The sequence below is a fragment of the Leopardus geoffroyi genome, chromosome C2 (assembly GCF_018350155.1).
Source record: "Leopardus geoffroyi isolate Oge1 chromosome C2, O.geoffroyi_Oge1_pat1.0, whole genome shotgun sequence".
In the NCBI taxonomy this organism is placed as follows: domain Eukaryota; kingdom Metazoa; phylum Chordata; class Mammalia; order Carnivora; family Felidae; genus Leopardus; species Leopardus geoffroyi.
This window is the reverse complement of record NC_059333.1, coordinates 93,498,460-93,520,345: the sequence shown is the minus strand read 5'-3', so window position 1 is coordinate 93,520,345 and position 21,886 is coordinate 93,498,460. Positions and strand designations below refer to the sequence as shown.

General features: G+C 35.5%; 1 protein-coding gene across 3 annotated transcripts in view; it reads right to left on the bottom strand.

Moving 5' to 3' along the window:
• SPATA16 (spermatogenesis associated 16) overlaps window positions 1-21,886 on the bottom strand; it is a 245,472-nt gene that overhangs the window by 119,651 nt on the left and 103,935 nt on the right. For all 3 annotated transcript variants that reach the window (XM_045502947.1, XM_045502948.1, XM_045502946.1), the window contains exon 4: window positions 3,924-4,013. In XM_045502947.1, the coding sequence (XP_045358903.1) occupies window positions 3,924-4,013 (90 nt within the window). The remainder of the gene's footprint in view (window positions 1-3,923; window positions 4,014-21,886) is intronic.

Here is a 21,886-nt window from a genome sequence, read left to right as displayed (position 1 = left end):
GGCTAATTTAATTTGTAAACCCTGAACCAATGCTTGGTATATGCCAAACTCTGTGAAAGTCATTGAGCAAACAGAAATAAAAGACATGCCATTCATATTATCAAAAGTCATTAGTTGCCAGGGCGCCTGGGAGGCTCAGTTGGTTTAGCATCTGACTTGGGCTCAGGTCATGATCTCACAGCTTGTGAGTTCGAGCTCCACATCGGGCTCTGTGCTGACAGCTCAGAGCCTGGAGCCTGCTTTGGATTCTGTGTCTCCTCTCTCTGCCCCTAACCCACTTGCATTCTGTCTCTGTCTCTCTCAAAAATAAATAAACATAAAAAATTTTTTTTTTAAAGTCATTAGTTCTCTTCACAAAATAGTCTTTACTTTTGTTTCACATCTCAGCATATTTTTCTTGTCTTACCATCTTTCTTATGAAGGTAGTGCCAAATGATGTGTGTGTGTGTGTGTGTGTGTGTGTGTGTGTGTGTGTGTGCTGGGGGAGAAAAGACAGATTTGAGCAAGGACATTCTACTTCAACATATGTACTTTCATTGCATTGAAACAGAGGTATTAAAGAGCTAGGGTACTTGTTACTTCAGGTAAAGCTTCACAGGTTGGCTGTTTCTTGAGGAGTTACAGCAATCTCAATTTAGATTTATGGTTTGAAAATGTGCTTTCATCAGTTAACCAGTGCCAGTTGTCTGCTCAAGGATGACCAGCATCCCTGTAGAACCTAAACCAAAATAAAATATCCCTATTTTTATTCATTTTCTATCATCTATATATTCTTGTTCATTGTTGTAAAGTTGACTAATACCTTCCATTCAACAGGTTATAGCATTTTTTCTAGTCTCTCTGGTTGAGAATCTGGGCTTTTATGAGGCTGCCCTGGAGATCTTTTCTGGCCTATTCACTAGGTATTCCTTTCTCAGAGGAGCTGGTTAGGCTCAGAAAACCTTAGCTGGCCCAATTTCTAGGGACTGGTTATAAATATTCTAACTTGAATCAGAAAGAGATAATCCACTGCACTGTGAATTATGGTTTTAAAATTTCCAAAGTCACATAGTAATGGCCTTTTTTTTTTTTATTTGGTAAGTGTCTTTCAATTTCAGAAACATGACTACTTGGCATTTTAGAGGAAATAACTTTGATGTGTTGGCTTTTCCAGTGAATTTTAATATAATATTCTTGTAAGAGGACTGAACTAAACTATCTCCAAGAATTTAATTGATAAACATGAATTTTCTATATATTGATTTGTACTTATTGTTTTATAGTAAAAATCTAATTGCTAAGGGACTATATGATATTTATGTTCATGGTGCGTAGCATTCTTTCCCTTGGGGAAAACATAATGAGTAATACTGTATATTGAGAACTATAATTCCAAAGAAAACCAAGATGACAGACACATGTATCTGAAATTAATTGTATCTGCTTCTCTGTAGGAAAGTCTATGCCAGCATAGTTCCAACAATTATCAGGAATTTCCTCAAGGAATATTGTCAGGTCAGTAATCCCATGATATTAAACAGATATTCCACTGCAGGGATATACATATCAAGGACAATGGATATTCAGTTCCAATTTTACATGGCAAATACCGACAAATTCCTAATTTTCAAGTTCTCATTGTTTGTTTATTTTAGGACCCATAAAGATTTTTTGTCATAACTTTAACTCAATCACGCTTGGTACAATTAAGCTATAGTCTATGATATGCTGGAAATCTGGCTCTCACCCAAGCCAAAAAATCCAGGATTTGTAGCATTTGCCAATTTCCACAGTGTAAATTCTCCCAGCATTGCTAATTTCTCCTCTACTTTTATAACTGGCTCTCCCCAAATTCCAGAATATTTAACAATTGACTTTCTAGAGTCTGTACCAGCTGGCTCGGAGAACACCATTAGCCGTTTTTTACTAGTTGAAATCTAGTTCTGAAGTTGCATCTAGCCTTCTTCTATTGATCTTTTTTGTTTGTTTTGTTTAAAAAAAATTTTTTTAAAACGTTTATTCATTTTTGAGAGATAGAGAGAGACAGAGCATGAGCGGGGAAGGGGCAGAGAGAGGGAGACACAGAATCCGAAGCAGGCTCCAGGCTCTGAGCTGTCAGCATAGAGCCCGACACAGGGCTTGAACTCACAAACTGCGAGGTCATGACCTGAGCCGAAGTGGGACGCTCAACTGACTGAGCCACCCAGGCGACCCTTCTATTGATCTTTTGATTAGATTCAGAACACACATTAATAAACCACCTCTTAGCAAAATCTATTAAATTTTTTTTAATGATTATTTTACTTATTTTGAGAGGGAGAGAGAGAGAGAAAGAGAGAGAGCAAGCGCATGAACAGGGAGTGGCAGAGGTAGAGATAGAGAGACAATCTCAAGCAAGTTCCCTGCCATCACTGAAGAACCCGATGCGGGGCTAAACTCATGAACCCTGAGATCATGACCTGAGTCAAAATCAAGAGCCAGACACTTAACTGACTGAGCCACACAGGTGTCTCAGAAAAAAAAAAAAAACAAACAAAAAATCATTTTACAGATAGTGGTATCTGTTTATGCTGAACCTATTAGTTTCATTTGTAGCTAGGGACTTTTTTTTTTTTTTTAAAGTATGGGACAGAAGGAAGCTTACCATCACCTCCTAAAATTCTCTCTCATTCACATAGTTAGGAAAAGTATGTGGGTGGAAAGAAAGTCACAGAGGCAAGTCAGTGGAGAAAATAAATTTAGGAAGAAGTCATAAGTGAGCACATTCGATGGAATACATTAGAGAAAAGTATAAGGAAAAATAGAATGTAAAAAAAGATTGATAGATAAAGATCTATTTTCATTTTTTAAAACACACATTAACACACAGGTAAATAGATGTTGTGGCATATTAGTTGTTTGACTGCAAAGTCAGTATAGTTGGGATTAATTCTGCCTTCCATATCCATCACTTAATTCAGTTTTGGTAACTCCTAGGACCTTCTTATACAATACGGAATTCATGTCAACTTTATGGTATTAATTTTTTGGAACCATTTTATTATCCATTTAAATTCCTTAAACTTCACTTTCCAAGAAAGTGTTATTTTTAAAGGTTCTAAAGACAATAACTACCAGCAACCTAGGTTTCTCATCCTATTACTGCAGATATCTCCCTAGGAGTTGTGCTTGGAGTTAAATGTAGAAACCACTCAGATTTTCTTGCTAAATTCTTGGAATACTACAGTCGACAAGTAAGAAATAACAGGTAGCTATACCTCAGGAGATGACGAAAATTCATCAAAGGGAAGAGGAGTCTAATATGATGAGCTTGATCTGAGAAGGGAAAATGCCTTGGTTGTCATAGGTGAGAAGGAATTTCGAGTGTGACACCGAAGCTGTTGCATAATTCTTGCAATTTTTTTTTTGCCATAAGTCTACGTTCTGGGGATGAGAATATTAAAATCTGTTTTGTTAGATTTTTATAAAACATATTGGGGTCTAGGAGGCAAAATGTTGGGACAGCTCTAACAACCCTTGGCGTTATAACTGATACCATGTCCTCTAGAAAGAGCACTCCTGAGGTCTTTTTCATGTGGTTGGATTTCATTTCCAGAACTCAAGAAAGAGAGAGTTACAGAATTGTGTCATTATGACAAGGACCAGGAACCTACTTGAGAGCAGAGGTCAAGTTCATTTCTAGTCTTCCCTGGAAGTTTTCCCATCATCATCAGTGACCTCATGGCTGGAAAGTTTGAATTTTACAAAGAGTTATGAACATAGAATGGCTTTAATTAAAGAAAAAGATAGTCAATAATTGTTGGTTTGACGTTTATAAGACAATAATTCTGGTAAAATCATGCTCCATGAGAGAAATGGAAAGTTCTATTATGCTATTACCAGAAGCTGAGAATAAAATTAATTTAACTTGAAATAAATCTTCACAAAAGTTATAGCAAACATACCGAGCAGCTTCTGAATATCTCTCCAGACATCTAAACACTGTTGCCTGGCGAAGATGATTTCGGAAATAAGCTGGGTTTAAAACAATACTCCTGTAAAAAGATAAAAAGAAACGTAAATGTTATTAGGTTTTAAAGGTCAATTACCAGAAGTGTATAGGAACGAAATAACATGTATTCAATTTTATGTACTATATATTTTAAAAGATACTAATGAATGAAATCCTTTTCCTCCTGTAACTGTCAGTTAAGACAAATAAACAAGTTGAAAACTAATTAAGTTTGCATGATAAAAGCAATTTTATTTATAGCACCTAGTATCTTCTGTAGATATGACAGTGACAAAAAATTTGAATACAACTTATATTACAATAAGACATGTTATTTTATTTTTTAATGTTAATAAATCAGGTAAAAATCAGAGGTTATTTATGGTAATGTGTATTTATAATGGAGGAGTTAGTTATTGAATTTCAGTTAAAAGAAAGGAACTGGAATTTGGGTGACATGTTTATTTGTACTAAAAAAATAATTAGGTTCTGTGTCTTCCTTCAGCTGGACAATGTAGTGGCATAAAAGGAATCATGTACCATTGGTTAAGGACTTGAGTCTTGACCTTGCCACTTTTGGTTAGCCCTTACTCATTTTGGGTTTCCATTTCTTCTTTATTGAAATTACAAGGCTTGGCTTGAGGATAAGATTATCTATCTTTACTTGCTTATTTTTCCATCATCTGAGTTCTGGAATCTCAGTCCATGCCCAGAAGAAAAGATGATCATTCCCCAGCTATCTTCTCCCCTAGAGATAAACTGGCAGACATTTCACTTCTTTGATTCACTGAGAGCTAAGCACCGTTCAAGGTATTTGATATAATGAGATGAACTAGACAGATGTAGTCCATGGCCCATCACCAAGTGGGGACAGAGCTATTAATGGAAGTTTGAAATGTAGCTTATAGTAACAGAGTGTGTTGTGTTACTGATGTGGGATACAGAGTGTAATAGAACCAACACAGTATTATTAAACTTCTTGTGAGCCTGTTTTTTACAAGTTAAATGTGAATCACTTGGCATTAATTCATTATTGAAGTAAGTGGTTTTTAATCTTTTTTGAGAAGTTCACAGAGCTTTTTGAGAATCACATGTAAGCTGTGTACCTCTACCCAGAAAAATGCACACAACATAAGTGCCCAAATTTAGCGAATTCATGTGATCCCTGAAGCCTAGTCATGTCCAGATTAAAAAAACATGCCAACAAAAATAATTCCTTTCCCAGATCCATTGCTTCTAGACAGAATAAAGTAGAAAAGAAACATCTATTTGGCCCATGTAGAATCATAGAATTATATGATGATAAGATGGCTTGATTGAATAATTTAGCTCACTTTAAACACAAGTTAACAGAAACCAGGGAGGTTATGGGACCTTTCTAAATCATACACAATAAATTAGTGGAAGAAAGTTTCAGGTTTATTGTGTTTCCTGTCCCTAGCCACAGTACTTCATATTACACAGATGGCTTTTTGTATGATGATTTCTGAATTAGAGGGGCCTAAGTTAGCGAAGTTTTACTTTACCCTATGATTAACAATTTGTACAAATGAATGCATTAAACCCCAAGAACACAGATCATTTCCTTTGGTGATTTCTGATTGAAGTGTTGGAAATTTAAAAACTATTACATGAATTCATTCCATATCAGTACTGAATACTAATAACTTATGCTAATTCAGAAAAAGAGTACAGTTACAAGGTATGTTTATGCATTTTATTCTTGTAAAAGTAATTTTGTAAATGTAGATCAGAGGGAATAAGATCAGAGTTCTGTCAAGGGCCTAGGTCTTCTGACTAAATAGAATTTTTTCTTCCACATTATAGCTAATTCTTCCCTCTCTCTTTGTAATCATTCATTCACTTGTGCATTTTTACTAAGTTCCTACAAATGTGATGGGACAAAATCCTTACTGAATGGATGTTTCTAGCTTTTGACATCTCATTGCCCATGATGTAGTGTTCTGGCATTGCTGAGCTATTCTCTAAGAATCTTGCTTTGTCAGACAAATTCGTTTGACAAAAGTGCAGACCTGAGAGAAGGATGGAGTGTGGGGGGCAAGAGAAGTAATGAGGGAAAGGTTTAGTAAAAGAGGGAGGAAGGAGAGGAAGAGTCATCAAAAATAGTTTGGGATGTAGGTGGAGAAGAAGATTTTCATGGATAGTGAGGTTTGATGAGGTAAACAACCTAGGAATTGTTTCAGTGTGACTTTAGAAAAATGATAGATTAAAAAAAATTGTTTGTAATTACAAGTCCTCTTTCTGATGTTGAAAAAATACAAGTAGAGAACATGAGCTTAGAAATCACTATTGGTAGACTGGAATGGTTTCTTTTAACAATAACATCACCTCACACTGTACCATGTGAATCACAGCTTTACCTGATAGACCCAAAGAAGATCTGGACCCAGTCTACCCTGAGTGGTGGAGTTATAATCATAAAAGAATGTTTAGAAATTTGAGATGAGATATTATTTTTGGCAATTTATTATTTTTGGCTCTCATAATTATTGAGGAGGCAGTCTAGGACCAAAATGGACAATCTGACTGGCGTTAAAGTGAAAAAACATATAAACCAACAAAAAGCCCAACATCCCTGCAATTCTAATCAGAGAGGGAAGAACTCTGTGCTGATGGTCTGATTTTATTACCAAAGAAATGACTCTGATTTAGCTATGTTGATAGGGCTTTTGGTAAACAAACAAACAAAAAAAACAAAAAAACAAGATCATGTTAAATATTAAATTATAGAACTCATTGAATTTTGGTCAGAAGAATGGAGGGAGTGTTAGTAACAGGCCATGATTGCTCATTCAATTGACTAGCACTATTCTAACAGAATGAGATCATGTAAAATAATAAATATTATAATAGATAAAGGCATATTTTCTTTATCAATTTGTTGGCTGTGGTATATCTTATGCTTTTTATGATTTGCATTTGTGAGTGCTTTGGAATTAATCTTTTATATTAAAGTTCACATAATTTGATTTGTGTGCATGCATGCATCTGCACTTGTTTTATTAAGTCCTAAGGTCATAATATTGTTGTAAATCCAGAATGTAAGTCTCTTCTGGTGATTATTTGAAGTGTCTCAATTCACTTGTCAAATAATTTATCTTTCTCTCAGTGATTGATATGCCACCTCTATTACATACTAAGTTTACATGCACTAAGTTGGATCCATGGCTGCACTTTGTATCTTACACTTGTTCTATGTGTTCTTTGTATCTTACAATTTGTTCTATGCAGCACAAATTGTTTCAATTATCGTCACTTTAGTGGTGCCTGGGTGGCCCAGGCAGTTAAACACTGGCCTCTTCATCTTGGCTTAGTTCATGATCTCATAGTTTGTGAGTTTGAGCCCTGCATCAGTCTCTGCCCTGCTGCCAATGGTGCAGAGTCCGCTTGGGATTCTGTCTCTCCTTCTCTCTGCCCCTCCCTTGCTTGTGCTTGCTCTCTCGCTCTCTCTCTCTCTCTCTCTCTAAATAAATAAATAAATAAATAAACTTTAAAAAATTAATACTGTCACTTTAAAAGACACCTTAATTTCTGGAAGAGAAGAACTGCCTAATGTCCTTTTTTAAAATTTTTATTTATTTTTATTTTTTCTTCACAAAATAGATTTTTTATTGTCTTTCACTCAAAAGAAATAAGATCTCTATGAACCATCAATCCATTTACAGAAATCACCAAGTGGTCAGACCATGAAATCAAAGGAGTGGCACCAGAAATCAAGTGAGTACTCTAAATCAAAATCAAATCCTTAGTATGATATCAGAGACCCTAGGAGAGCCCAGACCACCCATCAGGAACAGAATGCAAAGGTCTCCAAGAAGACCCATTTACAAGGATGGAGTAAGCAGGGATCCAAAGGAGAGGATCAATCTCATCTGAGTCACAGTACCAAACTCTCAAAGATAAAATGCACCTGGCAGTTAAGGAGATTTTCTTAAACAGGCTATTGTAATTGTTAGAATGTTCACTAATAAGAATCACCTCAAAGAAAATTAAGAGGGCCTGAGTCATCCAGGGTCTTATGAGAATGATAAGAAAGGATGAAGATGGGGCTTATCTGAGTCACTGAGAAACAGTCTCCACTTTTTAGACTAGGTCTAATCTTGAAATGTGGAGGAGCCGGGCATCCTCTGTGGATTAGCCATTTCTCAGGAAAACAAATGGGTGGGGATTTCTTTACTAACGCTATTTTTTATGAGCACAAAGCTCTGGTGAAGTTCAATATTGTCAAATGTAAGCTTGTGAGATATAACTCCAAGTTGGATCTTGATTTAAGTTGTAATTTCTTGGGAATAGTTTTTTTTTTTTACTTTTATTTTTTAAATTTACATCCAAATTAGTTAGCATATAGTGCAACAATGATTTCAGGAGTAGATTTCTTAATGGCCCTTACCCATTTAGCCCATCCTCCCTCCCACAACCCTTCCAGTAACCCTCAGTTTGTTCTCTGTTTTGTCCCCCTCCCTGTTTTTATATTATTTTTGCTTCCCTTCCCTTATGTTCATCTGTTTTACATCTTAAAGTCCTCATATGAGTGAAGTCATATGATTTTTGTCTTTCTCTAATTTCGCTTAGCATAATACCCTCTAGTTCCATCCATGTAGTTGCAAATGGCAAGATTTCATTCTTTTTGATTGCTGAGTAATACTCCATTGTGTGTGTGTGTGTGTGTGTGTGTGTGTGTGTGTGTGTATAGATAGATAGATAGATATAGATAGATATAGATAGATAGATAGATAGATAGATATAGATAGATAGATATAGATATATATATATATATAGATATAGATAGATAGATATAGATAGATAGATATAGATAGATATAGATAGATATAGATATAGAAGATATCTAGAATAGATAAAGATTTGGTATATATATACATATATATATACATATATATACATATACATATATATACATATATATAAACATATACATATATATACATATATATACATATGTATATACATATACATATATACATATACATCTATATACACATATATGTATATGTATATATATACCACATCTTTATCTATTCATCGACCATTGGACATTTGGGCTCTTTCCATACTTTGGCTATCATTGATAGTGCTGCTATAAACATGGGGGTGCAGGTGTCCCTTTGAAACAGCACACCTGTATCTCTTGGATAAATACCTAGTAGTGCAATTACTGAGTCATAGGGCAGTTCTATTTTTAATTCCTTAAGGAACTTCCATACTGTTTTCCAGACTGGCTGCACCAGTCTGCATTCCCACCAACAGTGCAAAAGAGATCCTCTTTCTCCGCATCCTTGCCAACATCTGTTGTTGCCTGAGTTGTTCATGTTAGCCATTCTGACACGTGTGAGGTGGTATCTCATTGTGGTTTTAATTTGTATTTCCCTGATGATGAGGGATGTTTTTCATGTGTCAGTGGCCATCTGGATGTCTTCTTTGGAGAAGTGTCTATTCATGTCTTTTGCCCATTTCTTCACTGGATTATTTGTTTTTTGGGTGTTGAGTTTGGTAAGTTCTTTATACATTTTGGATACTAAGCCTTTATCTTATATGTCATTTGCAAATATCTTCTCCCATTCTGTCAGTTGCCTTTTGGTTTTGCTGATTGTCTCCTTTGATGTGCAGAAGGTTTTTGTTTTAATGAGGTCCCAATAGTTGATGTTTGCTTTTGTTTCCCTTGCCTCCGGAGATGTGTTGAGTAAGAAGTTGCTGCAGCTGAGGTCAAAGATGTTTTTGCCTGCTTTCTCCTCGAGGATTTTGATGGCTTCCTGTCTTACATTTAGGTCTTTCATCCATTTTGAGTTTATTTTTGTGGAGGGTGTAAGAAAGTGGCCCAGGTTCATTTTCCTGCATGTCGCTGTCCAGTTTTCCCAGCACCACTTGCTGAAAAGACTGTCTTTATTCCACTGAATATTCTTTCCTGCTTTGTCAACTATTAGTTGGCCATACGTTTGTGGGTCCATTTCTGGGTTCTCTATTCTGTTCCATTGATCTGAGTGTCTGTTTTTGTGCCAGTACCATACTGTCTTGATTACAGCTTTGTAGTATAGCTTGAAGTCCGGGATTGTGATGCCTCCAGCTTTGGTTTTCTTTTTCAAGATTGCTTTGGCTATTCAGGATCTTTTCTGGTTCCATACAAATTTTAGGATTGTTTGTTCTAGCTCTGTGAAGAATGCTGGTGTTATTTTAATAGGTATTGCTTGAATATGTAGATTGCCTTGGATAGTATTGATATTTTAACAATATTCGTTCTTCCTATCCAGGAGCATGGAATATTTTTCCAGTTTTTTTGTGTCTTCTCCAATTTCTTTCATAAGCTTTCTATAGTTTTCAGTGTATGGATTTTTCACCTCTTTGGTTAGGTATTTTATGGGTTTTGGTGCAATTGTAAATGGGATCGAATCCTTGATTTCTCTTTCTGTTGCTTCATTATTGGTGTATAGGAATGCAACTGATTTTTGTGCATTGATTTTATATCCTGCCACTTTGCTCAATTCATGGATCAGTTCTAGTAGTTTTTTGGCGGGATCTTTTGGGTTTTCCATATAGAGTATCATGTCATCTGTGAAGAATGAAAGTTTGACCTCATCCTGGCCAGTTTGGATGCCTTTTATTCCTTTGTGTTGTCTGATTGCTGAGGCTAAGACTTCCAATACTATGTTGAATAACAGTGGCGAGAGTGGACATCCCTGTCTTGTTCCTGACCTCATGGGGAAAGCTCTCAGTTTTTCCCCATTGAGGATGATATTAGCGTTGGGTCTTTCACGTATGACTTTTATGATCTCGAGGTATGATCCTTCTATCCCTACCTTCCTGATGGTTTTTATCAAGAAAGGATGGTGTATTTTGTCAAATGCTTTCTCTGCATCTATTGAGAGGGTCATGTGGTTCTTGTCCTTTCTTTTATTGATGTAATGAATCACATTGATGTTTTCTGGATATTGAACTTGTCCTGCATCTCAGGTATAATTTCCACTTGGTCGTGGTGAATAATTTTTTTTAATGTATTGTTGGATCCGGTCAGCTAATATCTTATTGAGGATTTTTGCATCCATGTTCATCAGGGAATTTAGTCTATAGTTCTCCTTTTTAGTGGGGTCTTTGTATGGTTTTGGAATCAAGGTAATGCTGGCTTCATAGAAAGAGTTTGGAAGTTTTCCTTCCATTTCTATTTTTTGGAACAGCTTCAAGAGAATAGGTGTTAACCCTTCCTTAAATGTTTGGTAGAATGCCCCTAGAAAGCCATCTGGTCCTGGACTCTTGTTTTTTGGGAGATTTTTGATTACTAATTCAATTTCCTTACTGGTTACGGGTCTGTTCAAATTTTATATTTCTTCTGTTTCAGTTTTGTTAGTGTATACGTTTCTAGGATTTTGTCCATTTCTTCCAGATTGCCCATTTTATTGGAGTATAATCTCTTCTCTTTCATTCTTGATTTTATTTATTTGGGTCCTTTCCTTTTTCTTTTTGATCAAACTGGCTAGTGGTTTATCAATTTTGTCATTCTTTCAAAGAACCAGCTTCTGGTTTCATTGATGTGTTCTACTTTTTTTTTTTTTTTGGTTTCACTAGCATTGATTTCTGCTCTAATCTTTATTATTCCCTGTCTTTTGCTGGTTTTGGGATTTATTTGCTGTTCTTTTTCTAGCTCTTTAAGGTGTAAGTTTAGGTTGTGTATCAGAGACCATTCTTCCTTCTTTAGGAAGGCCTGGATTGCCAGCTCGCCCCAGAAAAAGTTCACGTGCGCATGAAAAAGCTCACTGTGGCAGCAGTGTTTCAGGGATTATGGAAAATCTCAACACGCATCTGGCACCAGGCTTCACCCTAACAACCTTGTTCCAGCACCAGCAACTGTGGCTGTTCTCAAGAGTCTGCTAGCACCTTTGCCTGGTGGCGGGGGGGGGGGGGGGGCTGTCACACAGCCTCTACCATATGTCCTCCCAGAAGGGAACCACCTCTCCCCGTGTGGCCTGAGGACTTCCTGGACTCCACTCTGTCCCTGGGGATTTGCCCTTCCCACCAGAGCACCACCTATTATTGAGCTGCGAGCTGCAGAGTTTCAGACTCTGTGCTCCCCATTTATAGTCTTAATGGATTTTAAACCCTCTCCTTTCTCCTTTCTCCCCTTTTAGTTCAGTCCCTGCAGCTGTTTCCACTTTTCCACTTTCTCTCCAGCTGCTTTTGGGGGTGGTGGTGCTTTTCCCATATTCTCCCCTGTCTCCATCTTCTCTCCACAAGCCAAAACAGCTCCCTGCTCTCCATGGCTTCTCTCTCCCCTAGTTCACTTATCCGCGCTGCATACCTGCTGAGTTCTGTGGTTCAGGTTGTGCAGATTGTTGTGTTAATCCTCAAATCAGTTGTCTAGGTGTGTTGGATGGTTTAGTGTTGATCTGGCTGTATTTCATGGACATGAGACTCAGAAAACTTCCATGTTGTTCCACCATCTTGGCTCCTCCCTCAAGAAATTTTTCAAATATCCTTTGATTTTATCAACATGATCTTGTGGACTTTGTCTTTTGACTTTTTGCAGGGATGATTTCTATTAATTACTGATTCAAAAGGACATTGAAATTAATAAACAGAATATTAAAGAATTAAGAAAGTGAATAATAGAACAGAACTATATCCAGAACAAAAGTGAACAAACATAAAAATAAAGTGATATTATTATTATTATTCTGTGATTTTTATAAAATATCATGCTAGTATTGAGTTGCCAGAACCTTAGATTTAGCCATTCAGTCTGTTCTTCCTGTCTTTCAGTTCATTCATTTCTACTTTTATATTTATTAATTCATTTTTGTCCTCTCTAGATTTTATTTTATTATTTCTCTTCTTAATTTCACTTAATATTCAATCTATTTACGTTTTCTTTCTAAATAAAGGAAGAATCTACAGCTATGATTTTTTTTTTTAATTTTTTTTTCAACGTTTATTTATTTTTGGGACAGAGAGAGACAGAGCATGAACGGGGGAGGGGCAGAGAGAGAGGGAGACACAGAATCGGAAACAGGCTCCAGGCTCTGAGCCATCAGCCCAGAGCCCGACGCGGGGCTCGAACTCACGGACCGCGAGATCGTGACCTGGCTGAAGTCGGACGCTTAACCGACTGCGCCACCCAGGCGCCCCAAGATTTTTTAAACTGATTTTAGCCTTGACTATATACTTAAGAATGATAGAGTATATTTTATTCTCATAATTTTTTTTCCTTAGTCTCTAATTATAGATTCGTATTCTTCTTTGATTGAAAAATTATTTAGGATAGTGTTGTTCAATTTCCAAAGGGTAGTTTTTCTTATAGCTCTTATTGCTAATTTCTCATTTTATTACAATGCAAACAGGGAATATGTTGTACATTTCTGCTTTTCATATACATTAAGAGTAATACATGATGAAGTTAGCAAACATTTTAATGGCATGTGGAAGAAATAATACATTCTTCATTTGTTACATATTGTTAGAAACTGCTAGAAGAGAACTTACAAGGTTTTTTAATGATCTAGATAAAACTACTAAATAGGTACCTCTGTTTAATTCATTTTCCTTGGGACATCTTTTTAGACCTATATTTTAATGGTAATGATTACCATTTCAAAATTAAGTTTGTTTTTAAAAGCAATATTGAGTTCATGTTCTTTGTTCTCATCTTTATTCTCTAATTTTTAGAAAATTAACTTACTTTAATATACTTTTATTTAAATCAGTTTTATGAAGCTTAATTTACACACTGTAGTATTCACCTTTTTAAAGTGTATAGTTTGATGCATTTTGGCAAGTTTATAACCATCACCACTATAAAAATATAGCATATTTCCAACTGCACCAAAAAGTCACAATGGAGGCGTAAGAGTTTCCTATATATTTCCCCAGAGACAGATGTGTTTTGCTTCTATTTCTCCACCAGAATACATGGATTTTTGCTAGGATATGTGAATGAGAAGGTTAGCTATTACTCCTTCAGGGGTTTATGGCTTTGGCTTTATATGCAATTAGGGATCAGAAAATCAATTTCTTGTTTAGGCAAAGATGCCTAAATCCTGCTCTCTTTACCTTACTTGGTCAGTAGTAAGGTAAATTAGCATTGATTCATCCTCCTGAATGACACTCCTCTTACTTTAATAGTAAGGTACTGAAATATTTTTTTTAGAAATAGTTGGTAGATCTAGAGAATTCCAAAAATGTGGATTATTTTAATTTCACCAAACCATGATATTCTTGTGGATAAAATGGTGACATTTATGCTAGATAATGGCATCATTCAGTAGATTATAACTGGCCAGACAACTGATCAATAATATTGAAGTATGGTCTGTGTTATTATGAAAGAAAGAATTTAATGGCTTGTCCTTAGCCTTTTTTTGTGGACAATATTTCCATTAGTGACTAAGATTAAGTGATTGAAAGGATGTCTATAAAATTTTCAGATGGCATAAATTTTATCTAACAAGGAACTAATGTCACTGATGACAGAAGCAAAATTCAAAATGATCCGGACTGGTTAAAAATAAAAACCTTATGTTATAGATTTAAAAAATAAGTTGCCAAATACAATCGTGATTTGAGAGTGACCACGCGGAAAAAGTCTGAATATTTTAATCATAAACTAAGTGTGGCACTACGACAGAACTACAAAAACTGTACATAAAACTTATGTTAAATCAATCAAATGCATTCTGTCCGAATAATAAATGATAGTTTCTCTAAATTGTGCCTTAACCATATAGTCTATTGAATTCATCTATAGTTCTGAGCATCTGTGAGAATTATCACCATACTGTAGTGGTGTCTAGAGTGTCTAGTGGGTCTGGAGAACATAGTGTGTGATGATACGGAACGAAAATGATAAGTCTAGAGAGCTAAATAAGATTCGTGGAGAATAAGCAAGTACTTTCTAATACAAAGAACTGTCATGTAGAAAACAGTATAATTCTTCTATGCAATACCAGATGAGGCTAGGCAAAACCCAGTATTATGAAGTTATAAATAGCTCAGTTCACATAAGGAGGGACCAATGATGCAATAGGTTTTGAGAAGAGTTTTCCTTTTACTGGAATCATTTAAGTGATATTTAGAATGCCATCTGTCAAGATGTGTAGAAGAAAGTCTTGACTGAGTAGGAGATTAGGCTAAATGACTTCCAAGTATATTCACAAAAATCCTTATAATATGTTGCCAAGCACCATGAAGGGTTTGAGTTTTTCTCTACTTGCAAGCTAACAAGTTAGTCTGACAGTTTCATGGATGCTCAGAGAAGACATGAATTTCCAAGGCCGGAGACAAAAGACAGTTTCTTACACCAATAGCAGTAGCTGGTGTTTATGTCTTTTGTTGTACTGATTCCTTGAGCCACAATTCCCAGATGACAATGAAAAGAGAGCCAGGCGACATCTTCACATTCAGTAGATTGCATTACAAAAGAGGAATCCTGAGTTTAAGAAATGTAAATCTTTTTTTATAATGGGCTATAAACATGCCTGTCCTTATTCTAGAGGAAGACACTATCTCCACTATCTAAGGCTGTGAGCAGACTTACCTTTCCTTCCAAGGCCATCTACCACACAATCATCTTTGAAAAAGATGGTCAGGAGCAAGGGCCACTCAGTTAAAAATACAGGAGGCCCATGAAAAATTGTTTTCATACATACATTACTTCTGTTGAAATATGCAGGCACTATTTGTTTATATTCATAAGGTTCATAACAAGGTACAAATAGTTAAATTGTCATAGGAAAATGACAGGATAGCTAATACTGAAGAGTGAGTGACTACATTATTATTTATATTCTCTTCTAGGAAGAGTGTAAGGCAGCTTATAGAATACATATGGGGTTAAATCAAAGTAAAAATAACTCACACGAAACAAAAGGAAACATAGATAAATTGGACTATATCAAAATTAAAAACTTCTGTGCATCAAAGGACACTATCAACAGAGTGAAAAGGCAACATATGGGATGGGAGAAAATATTTGCAAATTATATATCTTTAAGGGGTTAATTTCCAGAATATATAAGGAGCTTCTACAATTCAACAATGAAAAAACAAACAACCCAATTTAAAAGTGGGCAAAATACTTGAGTAGACATTTCCCCAAAGAAGGTATATACATGGCCAAAAAGCATATGAAAAGATGCTCAATATCACTAACCATTAAGGAAAGACAAATCAAAACCGCAGTGAGATACCACCTCACACTCATTAGAGTGACTACCTCAGAAAACCAAAAAATAGTAAGTGCTGGCAAGGATGTGGAAAAATCAGAACCTTTATGGTTTGTGGAATATAAAATGGTACAGCTGCCATGGAAAACAGTATAGTAGTTCCTCAAGAAATTACAGCAATTCCACTTCTGTGTAAATACCCAAAAGAATTGAAAGCAGGGCTTTGAAGATGTACCCTCACATTCATAGCAATATTATTTACAATAGCCAAAAGGTGGAGGCAACCCATGTGTGACAGATGAGTGGATATATACAATGTAGTGTGTGTGTGTGTGTATATATATATGCATATATATATACATATGCGTATGCATATATATGCATATATATATATGTATTTATAAAATGAAATATTATTCAGCCTTAAAAAGGAATTCTTACACATGCTACCACATGGATGAACCTTTAGGATATTGTGCTAAGTTAAATAAGTCAATCACAAAAAGGAAAATACTTATTTGAGGTACCTAGAGTAGATAAATTCATGGAAAGAGAAAGAAGAGTGGTGGTTGTCAGGGTCTGAGGTGAGAGGGAAATGCAGTTGTTTAAGAGAATGGAATTTTAGTTTTGCCAGATGAAAACAGTTGTGGAGATAGACCGTAGAGTAACATGAGTATACTTAACACTACTGAACTGTACACTTAAAGAATGGGTAAGATGGTAAATTTTATGTTACATGTGTTTTATCACAATTAAAAATAAAAACAAAACTGAATAACTGAATGAGGAAAACAATATTAGAAGTAGGGATGTTAGGATGAAGTCTGGATGAGGTTAGTACACAAAATATGTCATAAGATCCTATGTGTTTGGTTGTGATAGACTACATGTTTTCTTCTAGGTTTGCTGGTAGATAATGGAAAGAGGAACATCTAGTTTCTTTTAAACAAGCCAATTACTCAAATCAAACATTTCTTCTAGTATAATCAGAAAGATCACTTCATTCAAAGATGCCCTACAATGTAACAATCTGTGTCCTCAGTAACAGATTTATAGACAAATCAGTAAAGGACCTATATGACTGCTTTTTAGAACTTCTTTCAACACACGGCTGTTGTTTTAATACCAAATCCCAAACTAGTAACCTAAATTCCAGAGTAGATGGGAAAAATGGAAATGTAAGCAGAACATATGCAATAGTGCTGTCACTATATAAGGATTCAGTGAAATCTTAGTGATTATGTCTTATTTGGTCACTTGGTTCACTACAAAAGATTGATTAGAATTAAAAGCTAAAATAAGGTATAACAGTCCTTAATTTGTTGAGAAGAATTGAGAAGTCCATGTACTTATTTTAAATATTTCACACTGACAAGCAAAATAGGAAAATGAAATGACTCAATTTAACTTACATAGGAGAAATGAACTATTTTATAAAGATTAAGGCATAAAATCAGAATTAAAGGCATTGGATTAAAAAAAAAAGTTAATGTTTATTTTTGAGATGGGGGGAGGAGGAGGAGGAGGAGAGAGAGAGAGAGAACCTGAAGCCTTGAAGCAGGCTCCAGGCTCTGTGCTGTCAGCATAGAGCCCAATGCGGGGCCGGAACCCACAAACTGTGAGATCATGACCTGAGTCGAAGTCGGACACTCAACCAACTGAGCCACCCAGGTGCTGGTTTTTGAAATGAGAAAATTATAATAGATTATTGTCAAACAAAGCATATAGCTCTTCCCAAACAGTAGCAAAGTATGTTTTTACAAAAGTATGAAAATAAAACCTAACTCTTTAGGAAAACAACGAGAAGTCATTCTTAAATATTTCTTGACATCCCAGCGTGTGCATGCACAGCATAAAACAAATTTAGAGAAAGCAAACAGGGGACTAACTCAAACATCATCCAGGATGTTTTGCCATTCAAACTACCATTAATTACATGTGGAAAATATTAAATTATTCAAGTGAACAATACTTTATTTCTCAACATAACCAAAAGTCAAAGGGATAAATACTTTAAAATTTGCTATATTTTCACAGTATTGAAAAATATATAGTCAGAAGGGAAAGATTTATTGTCTGTCTTCTTCACAGAGTTAATAATAAACATACATTAAAGAATGATTAGGATTTATGTTTAAGTGCATTTTACTTTAGAACTTCATTGTGAGATTTTCTTGTTTAGAAAAATAGAATGAAAATTAAGGGATGCAAGTAATAAATTTAATGGGTCATTAATACCAAGACATATGAACCTTTAAAAGGAGGCCTCCTAAGGCTTTTAGACTTCCATATTCTTCATCAACATGAATATCATTGGTTAACATGTATCATATAATCATCAAAATTAAGTATGACATCCTAGTAAATCTTTAGAAGTGTGCAGTAATATGCATTTAAGCAATGGAAAACATTTATTTTTCTCTGTATTTCTTTTATGTTTTTACTCAGTTAATTACTCTGTATCCATTGGAGACCTCTCCATATTGGGAAATAATGCTCACCAATATTATCTTTATATATCCATACCTAGAAAATCCCTGACACATGATGGACACCCAATGGATGTTTATGGAATAAGGCAATGTTACTAAGTGACAGAACAAACTTTTCCTCAGGAGCCACCACAGCACTTAATCTTATCTAAGGCTCACCAGTGAGATCTACATCTGTTATGAACTGAATATACCAAGGGCCCCCTCTACTGACTTTTGCACCTATATCTCAGTTGAACATCAGATTTACACAATTTCATAACCTCTATCTGTATGCAGATGTGATCAGTAATGAAAGGCAATCTATATAATTAAAGGATATAAAGACAGATAGATAAGTAGGCCCTTTGTAAAAAATTTTCAGTACAAAATTATTGTTCATAATTTTAAAACCTCAAAAAAAAAAAAAAACCTCCACATTTTTGTAGACCCTAATTGTGTCTTCCTATTTTTTTCTCCATCTGTCAAATGCCTGGATAGAGTAAACATGAAATGGATTCCCATTTATTTTTCATCTACATTGTAATCCAAAGACTGTCCAGTAAAAGCTGTTAGTAAATCACTTGGTCAGCTCTCCCAACAAAACCGTCTTTGAGTAATACAGTATATCAGCCTATCTTTTGACATTTTCATTTTTTGTTCTTGACATTTTCTCTTAAAAAATAATACAGTGTTGGCCCTATTATCTTTTCTTTAAAGTCTGTGAACCAAATACCGGCTATCAACTCTCCTGTAGAAAAGCTATCAAGATTCAAAGACAAAGATGTAGATGTAAGGCTCTATTCATCTGTCTGTGTAATACTGAGGGGGAGGAAGGTGGAGAAGGGTGGTGGTGGTTCAAGAACAGCATGACAAATATCACATATATTTTTCTATTCTTTGCGTTGGTTGGGTGGGATGCAATTTAGAATGATTACTTTGAAAAGTACAATTAATAAATTCCCCTCTGTTCTAACCTACCAGAAATTACTTATGATTCATTCAGCAACAATTATTGAGTGTAAACCACGTTCCAGACACTGCACAGGTTCTAAAGAAAAGAGCCAGAAGGGTAAATACATACTTAAACTAAGATTTTGAGTAGCCCTATTGTATGGAAATAAATGTCTGCCTGCATTCTATTATTTTTTTATGCTGCCTTTAACTGGAAATTATGTAAGAATCTTTAAAATGAACTGAAATAAATAGTGGTTTCTACTATATAGTTTCACTGCCTAATGAAATGGGATGCTATTTCTTTTAGAATCTGAGAATTAGAGGAATTTTTTTGATAGCAAAGTCAAAGCCATTTGTATTTTGTCAAGTTTTAATATTGTTTATATTAACATCATGATTTTTTGGTTTTGTGACCAATCAATGACATCCAGATAACAATATTTTACCTACTATAAAGTCCACCGTAGCTTCCACACCAAAGGAGAAATATGAATGTAACACTTAGACTTTATGAAGCAATTGGACTTCTGATTGTTGTCCATGATTTCCCTTTGTTGAATTAAGAGAATTAGCGGTATTGCACCACAATGGACACTGTATCTATGTATAGTGTCTATCCCGACTAAACCCCTAGATTAAAGCCAAAATTTGAATTGAATATGGACTTTGATTATGGGAAAGGCTCTCAATGTTGGATTCAATGTTTAGAGACCAAATTACCATTACTGAAAGTGACTCCAATTAGGAAGTCCATTCATTGTTAATACTATAAAATAAAAATGTTAATATTTTCTCTTTGAAATACAACAGGATTTTCTAATATGCTGATTAGTTCTTTCTTTATTGACAAATTTCTTGTTTTGACATCCTATTCTCTTTGGCTCAAAGTATTGAGTGGCAACCTGTTGTGACTTGTACCAAATAAAGTATCATAGCACATTACTTTGGAAAGAATACATTTTCCAGATATCTTTAAAAGTGCTGCCTTTTTTCTGTGAATATAATGACAACAGCATGTATCATGCTTCTTTTGTTTAAAAGTTATGTTAGATACTAAGCAACTAGCCCCCAGATGGAAGTATTAACCTAACTGTGAAAAATCGCATAGATACATATATAACCCACAATAAATGAACTGAAACTTGAAACAGTTAATTGGGGGATGCATACAAAAAAGATGGAAAGGCAAAAGGCTTGGGCAAAGGGTCTGCAATGACAGGAAAATGTAAAACTTGGAAAGAAGTCAGGAGAAAGGGAGTTTTGAGCTGAAATATTCTTCTTTAGGGAAGAAAGGTAGAACATCCAAATCGGAAGAGTGGCTCCCCCAAATGACTTGGTGATAGAGAATCGTAAACCATATTAAAAACGGCCATGTAAATCTGCTTGACTAAAGTAGTAAATTGACCATAGGGAAAGGCAGGAGCCTGTTCATTAGTTAAAGGATTTTTAATTTTATGGAAGAAATTAACAATGCTTCAGGGATTACTAAGCAAACACATGATGGAAACATGTTTTAAGAAGACAATCACTGGGGCGCCTGGGTGGCGCAGTCGGTTAAGCGTCCGACTTCAGCCAGGTCACGATCTCGCGGTCCGTGAGTTCGAGCCCCGCGTCGGGCTCTGGGCTGATGGCTCAGAGCCTGGAGCCTGTTTCCGATTCTGTGTCTCCCTCTCTCTCTGCCCCTCCCCCGTTCATGCTCTGTCTCTGTCCCAAAAATAAATAAACGTTGAAAAAAAAAAAAAAAAGACAATCACTGAAACTATTGTGAAGAAAGATAAGAGATACAAGAGCTGGGAAGATACTAAGGATGCTCTGAGCTAATACAGTGATTCTCAAAGTGTGGCCTGCAGATACCCAAGGGTCCTGAGACACTTTCAGGACCTTCCCAATACTATTATAATGATTTTCATAGTAATACTTAGATATTATTTTACTTTATCACTATGTTGACATTTGTACTAATGTTGCAAAAGCCATAGTGGGTAAAACTGCAGGAATCAAATCAGAGATACCAAACTGTTCTAGTAGTCATTGAGTATATTCTTCACCATTGCATGCCCTCGTTCCCCCCCAAAAATGATAACTCTCAACCCCTGAGTACATGTCTTTTTAATATTTGGCATCATGAGATGGGACGTATGCATTAAGCACTTCTCTCTTGCATAAGAAAGTATGCTGTCTTGAGGAAAAGTACTTGTGCCATTGTATGCATTTGTGAGCTGACTTAGCTGCTGTTACCATGGAACACCATGTTTTATGTGGAACAACAAGGAACAAACTGATTATCAGACTTTGAATATGGCAGA